This window comes from Dendrobium catenatum, unplaced genomic scaffold (assembly GCF_001605985.2).
Source record: "Dendrobium catenatum unplaced genomic scaffold, ASM160598v2 fragScaff_scaffold_220, whole genome shotgun sequence".
Classification (NCBI taxonomy): Eukaryota; Viridiplantae; Streptophyta; class Magnoliopsida; order Asparagales; family Orchidaceae; genus Dendrobium; species Dendrobium catenatum.
The window spans coordinates 97406-104199 of NW_021318682.1; the positions used below are offsets into that span (position 1 = coordinate 97406).

General features: G+C 36.9%; 1 protein-coding gene across 1 annotated transcript; it reads left to right on the forward strand.

Annotated features, from left to right (window-relative positions):
- The first annotated feature begins 644 nt into the window (after positions 1 to 644).
- LOC110099751 (kinesin-like protein KIN-7A) lies at positions 645 to 6794 on the forward strand. Its single transcript, XM_028693037.1, has 14 exons — positions 645 to 925; positions 1072 to 1161; positions 1336 to 1436; positions 1538 to 1651; positions 1776 to 1857; positions 1982 to 2049; positions 2119 to 2178; positions 2262 to 2386; positions 4034 to 4232; positions 4332 to 4469; positions 4789 to 4890; positions 4979 to 5869; positions 5950 to 6275; positions 6352 to 6794. Exons 1-14 carry the CDS (start codon positions 688 to 690, stop codon positions 6677 to 6679), a joined length of 2862 nt encoding a protein of 953 aa, XP_028548870.1. The 5' UTR covers positions 645 to 687; the 3' UTR covers positions 6680 to 6794.

Consider the following 6794-nt stretch of genomic DNA (forward strand, 5'->3'; position numbering starts at 1 on the left):
TAATCATGGGTTGAATCTTCAAAAGGAATTGTGTAAACTTGGGGTAAAAACATATTGAGGGGGCTAACCAATTTTGAGTTGATTTTAACTTGCAGAGGGTTTTATGTCATATTAAGTGCACCTTATGGCTTACAACTTGTAAACTTAGGCATTAAGAAATATTCATGCTTAGACCATAATTGTAATATAGTTATGCCATCATAATTGGGCTAGCCCCTCTGTCAGAGGTCATATGCAATGTTTTTATTAGTGATAGATTTTTTTAGATGTGATCATATGGACGGACTTTTCATAGCATTGATTTTTTGTATTGGTTAAACTTAAATTTGTCAACTGATGGAGAATAGATGGGTGACTACCCTAAGCATAATTTATTCACTTAATGCCTGGATTTTTTTAATTTGTTCAGTTCTTTAGTATACTTCTGAAAAATACAGTTTGGTTTAACAGTTAATCTGGAAAACCATAAAGCATAACTTGTTGCTTCTTGTTCCAACAGCAAGGAATGCATAACTCAATACATCTCTTTCGCAATTGTTTTCTTAATTTAACTTCCTGGTTTTTTCTACAAGATGCCACCTTTTATTCGGAAACAATACCAACTTCTAATTAATTAATTATTTATTTATCATCAGGGAGGGCTAGTCATCTGCTTACAATCTTAAATTTTCCTTTCCCCTAAAAGAGATGACATCTGTGACACCTAGTACTCCGGCTTCTAAGATTGAAAAAACTCCAGTGTCTACTCCTGGAGGTTCGAGGGGCAGGAAGGAGAACATTTTGGTAACTGTACGTTTGAGGCCCCTTAGCAAAAAAGAGCAATCCCTAAAAGATCAAGTTGCCTGGGAATGCATTGATGACAATACAATTGTCTTGAAGCCATTATCACATGATCGATCTAGTTCATCAGTTCAATATACTTTTGGTATGGAGCATATTTTGGATCAGTTAGTTCTTGTACTCGACACTTGGGTTATTTTACTGTTGGTACTATTTATTGGTTATAGTTTATCATAGGAGACTCAAGCAGATGCTAATTGTTAGATGGGTTATTTCTCTTTCTTCTTTCAGACAAAATATTTGGTCCTACATGCCCATCTGAAGTTGTGTATGAAGAAGGAGCTAAGGAAGTTTCCATGTCAGCATTGAGAGGAATCAATGGTATTACCTGAACTGAATATTTACCTTTACTTGTTAGTTTCTTTTGAATATATTCACATAAAACTATTCACTAATCCATATGTATGCTCTCATAGATACATGAGTCGTTTAAAATGCATTAAGTGGATTAACTGTTGAATTAATTGCTATAACTTGTTCCTGTATTCTATGTAGCTACTATTTTTGCTTATGGACAGACAAGTAGTGGTAAAACATACACCATGAGGGCGATAACCGAGAGTGCCGTTAATGACATCTACAAACATATAGAAAATGTAAGCTTCACTGCCAAATTGTGCCCCCATTGCTAATTGTATCTTTCATAATTATGAAATTTGCTGTTTTGAACGCTTTGTTCTGAATGTTTTATATTTAGAACTCAGATAGGGAATTTATTATCAAAATCTCTGCATTGGAGATTTATAACGAGGTTGTGAGAGACCTGCTAAAGCCTGATTCTGGGCCTTTAAGGCTTTTAGATGACCCTGAGGTAAATATCCAAATCTTTATGATAATATCAATTAAGTTGGAAATTCGCTCATCTTCATGTTGAATATTTCTTTAAATTTTGTCCACATAACAGCTCTTTTTTTCCATTTTTTTTTAAATTTCAGAAAGGAACCATCGTTGAGAAACTAGAGGAAGAAACTGCAAGAAACATAGAGCATTTACGGCAGCTCATTGGCATTTGTGAAGGTAATTCTTTGAAGATCTTGGCAAAAAGAAAGCATGCTTATATTTCTTGCTTATATTTCTTGACACTTTTTCCATATTTCACCTCTGAAATAAATCAATCATTTTTTTTTATCATGTTGTACAGCTCAGAGGCAGGTTGGCGAAACTTCCTTGAATGATGCTAGCTCAAGATCTCACCAAATAATCAGGCTGGTAATCTCAATGTTGTGTTATGTTTTACTTGGTGATATATGTCAGTTACTATTGCATTGGCACTTGCAGACAATTGAAAGCAGCCTCCGTGAAAATTCTAGTTGTGTAAAGTCTTACGTTGCCAATTTGGTTAGTATGTCGATTTCAGCTATTTTTTGAACCATTTTCATTTTCTTATTAGATTTAACGTGCTTACTATTAGATTCTCGCAGAACTTCGTAGATCTTGCTGGTAGTGAGCGGGCATCTCAAACTAATGCTGAGGGTACTAGGCTGAAAGAAGGTTGCCATATAAATCTTAGCTTGCTGACTCTGACAACCGTTATCAGAAAACTGAGGTCAGGGATTTACATGTATATCTTTGATTTTGAAGTTAAACCATGATTATTCAACCATAATTGAAAATTTACAATTTAATTATTTTAATTTTCTATCTTTTTTTGTTTTGTTCTATTTGGAGCTGAAGGTAAGTTGAAGATTTTCTTTTTTTTTTTCAGCAATTTATAGTAATTGTAATATTAAAAGAAAGCACTTGAGATTCGCTATTGTTATGTTCTAAGTCATATCCAATAGGCTTCGTTTAGGATGGCTTTCTCACTGCTTCTTAAAGTAAATTTTTAGTATAAAATTAAATTTTTTTTATTAAAAAACTGCTTTAAGAAGCAAGGATAAAACGAAATGTAATAGGCCCACCAAACTATTTTTCAGGTTAGCACTATCTTTTTTGTTGAAACAATATAACTATACAACCAACTTGACTATATTTTTGTATTGGTAATTTTCAAGAGAAAAGCAATGATACCGTAGAATTATTTTGTAATTTTGTGTGTTGAAAGTACAGTTTTGTCACTATCCACAACAGTGTTGCCTGTAGTATTGCAGTTGTCGTAGTGGCATTACTATAACAAAGCTATTGTTCCAACTATATATTATGGTTTAAGTTATTTGATTTATTTTATGTTTTGGTTTTATGTTAATTTTTCCCTTTATTTTTCAATATTATTAGTATGCTATATCAATATCTATTTTTGTTAGGGTTGAGTACTGGTTGTATAAAGCTCTTTGATGGACTTGTTTTTCTTGAAATTTATTAAGTTATGTGAGATTTTGGGTTTAGTCCTCGTGGGTTAGTTGAAAATATGATTGTTGTAAAAATATAAGTTGTTGGCTCTGGTCTATAGTTAAAAAAGAGTTTAACCATTGATATATGTTAGCTATCTTTGCTCCATCTTTGGTTCAATCCCTATCAAGCGAAGTTGAAGTTGATGGATTAGTTGCGTTTGAATGGTTCATGTTTTTGTGGGTTTCATGGACCTTTTATGTTTTCAGTCATGGTTGAACAAAATTCGAGAGTAGGTGATTCATATGGTGCCTCCACATAAGTATGCTTTCGATGTATGATACTTGATAAACTTTTGCGTGAGGGAATTGATGGCTGATGTGGAGAGCTCTCATGTATGAGGAAGATTGTTAAGGTACATGAGGCTTTTGATTTGGTTTGATACCAGATAGTTGAATTTATTGGTGTGGAAAATAATAATGGGCTAACACTCACCCGTAGGATAAAGTTTTTAGGTTAAAAATAGGCTTAATCACGGGTGTGATTGGCCAACTTTGACTCTTTAACTTAAAAGTCTGGCTTCTTTTCCAATGAGAACTTATGCATGGACTAAAGAATTGTAAATGAATTCGTTATTTTCAAAATTTTCTTGATGAAAATGCCCTAGTCAGTTGATTTACACCTCATTTTTGTTAGTTTAATAGTACTCGAAGTATTCGTCTATTTGCATTGTTTTTTCCCCCTTCTTCCCCTGGATACATATTTATGCACTATGAAATGGGTCTCACGTGAACTTTTCTGTTTTCTTCTCATCAAAACCACGCATTACATTTTTGTTACTTTCTTTGTTCTTAATTTCGAAGAATAACAATTTTTTGTGCATCCTACAGTTGGATCTTGACATTGTCTATTTTATGGCTTGCAGCGATGGAAAAAAATCTGGCCATGTACCATACAGGCAGTCCAAGTTAACACGTATCCTGCAACTATCTCTTGGAGGGAATGCAAGGACGGCAATAATATGTACAATGAGTCCTGCACTTAGCCATGTTGAGCAATCTCGCATCACACTCTCCTTTGCTTCCTGTGCAAAGGAAGTTATGACCACAGCACAAGTTAATATGGTAAGCACGCGATATGATATTTTTGCTTTGCAATCATTTTTCTCGATCCATATTCAAATTGTTTTCTTGTCCATTAATCAGCTGGTGTTAGTTAATCAGGTTGTGTCAGAAAAGCAGTTGGTTAAGCAGCTGCAGAAGGAGGTAGCCAGACTTGAAGCAGAACTGCGCACTCCAGAACATTCTGCACCCTCAAATTCTGAAGCCATCCTAATGGAGAAGGAAATCCAAATCAAGAAGGTGTGAAGGAACACAAATCAGCTTATATTTATACGCTTTTGCTGTTTTTCAAATTGGATTGGATTCTGTAAATTTTATTAGCTTCAGCTTGTTTCTAAAGGTCATGTCACTGTTATGTGGTTCTATGGGCTGAAAATTATTACGTGCAGCATCCGGATTCGTCTGGAGGTAAATCCGGACACGCTACGTCATCCGGGCCAATGCATTCGGGTGACGTGGTGAATCCGGGCGAATCCGAACACCGCACGTAATAGTCTCTCCCAATGGGCAGGCTTAATTTATCATTTATAAGGTAATCGTTTTCGTTTTTTATTGACAGATGGAAATGGAAATGGAAGAGTTGAAGCGGGAAAGAGATATTGCGATGTGCCAATTAGATGAACTTCGAAGAAAAATGGGGCAAGATCAATGTGCCAGCAATGTAATGTTGCATTCCTATTTTGGTCATCATTTTTTTAGTTGCTCTTTCTCTGCTACCCTACATCACATGACTTCTGTATGAATTGTAGGGGCGGCATCCACTTGAATCGTCACCTCGCCGGGTTGCTAAATGTTTAACCTTTTCCGGTCAATCAAGAAACCCTTTGAGGCAGTCATCGACTGCGCCATCCATGCTTGTCCATGAAATCCGTAAGCTTGAGCAGTTACAGGTCCAACTTGGTGAGGAAGCCAACAGAGCTTTGGAAGTCTTGCAGAAAGAGGTGGCCTGTCATAGGCTTGGGAACCAAGATGCTGCCGAGACCATTGCGAAACTCCAAGCTGAAATAAAGGAGGTGAGGGCTATTAGATCTCTAACAACAATAGTTGACATCAGAGACATGGCCAGCAACCCGAAGGCCGGCGCCAATCTGAAAGAAGAGATTACTAGACTACATTCACAGGGAAATACAATTGCAAATCTTGAGGAGCGGCTAGAAAATGTCCAGAAATCATTAGACAAGCTAGTTATGTCTCTGCCAAACATCAATTTTAGCAGCGAGGGCACTCCAAAACCACCCAAAACTACATCTAAGAGGCGGAAGATGCTTCCATTGACTTCTAGTGGCAATGCGAATCGATCACATTTCATAAGAACCCCTTGTTCTCCTCTCTCATCATCTTCTAGAAAGGTGCTGGAGTCTGATATCGAAAACAAGGCTCCAGAGAATGATTTCATGTCCAATGAAAATTTTTCTGGTTCTGAAATTGCCACACCATCTAAGAGTGAAGATGGAGGAGATATCTCATCAAGAGAAGGCACACCAGGCTGTCGGCGTTCCAGTTCTGTGAATATGAAAAAAATGCAGAAGATGTTCCAGAATGCTGCGGAGGAGAATGTAAGGAGTATAAAAGCTTATGTCACAGAACTTAAAGAAAGAGTTGCAAAACTGCAATACCAGAAGCAGCTTCTTGTTTGCCAGGTTTGTTCTCTTCTCGATGGAAAGCTATTTTAGCTATTACTTGTATAGTACATCAGAATATATGCTTTTAATGTTATTAGGTTCTGGAACTGGAAGCAAATGAAGCTGCTGGTTACACTTTAGATGCTGATGATGAGAATGTTGCCGAGCTTCATAACTCACCAGACACTTGGCACCTCATTTTCCATGAGCAAATTCAGCTTATCATTCAATTATGGCATATTTGCCATGTATCAATAATTCATAGGACACAATTTTACTTGCTATTCAGAGGTGATCAAGCAGACAAGATTTATATCGAGGTGGAGCTTCGACGACTGAATTGGCTGAAAGAGCACTTTGCATCTGTTGGCAATGCTAGTTCTGCACATTCTGGAGATGATTCTTCCGTTTCTCTATGTTCAAAGTGAGATCAGATTCTAATACTTTCACCCTTTTCTGAAGTCAAATTTGTACTAATCCTATTACTTATCTGTATTCAGCATCAAGGCACTGAAGCATGAGAGAGAATTCCTTTCTAAAAGAATGAATTCTAGACTGACAGAGGAGGAGCGTGAGAGGCTGTATATAAAATGGCAAGTACCCTTGGAAGGAAAGCAGAGGAAGCTTCAGCTTGTGAACAAGCTCTGGACAGATACAAGTGACAGGACACATATTGAGGAAAGCGCAGATATCGTGGCCAGGTTGGTTGGGTTCTGCGAAGGTGAAAGTGTCACTAAAGAAATGTTTGAACTCAACTTTGCCTTGCCAGAGAACAAGAAGCCATGGCTGCTTGGTTGGGAGCCTATTTCAAACTTTTTGAAACTGTGATTGAGAGTTGGGTAAGTACATTGAAGCCATCTAAAGGTCAGTGGATGCTTTGCGCTTGCCTGCTTCTTGGAGCATAAATGAAGAACATTAAAGGTATCGCTGTAATCAACAATGA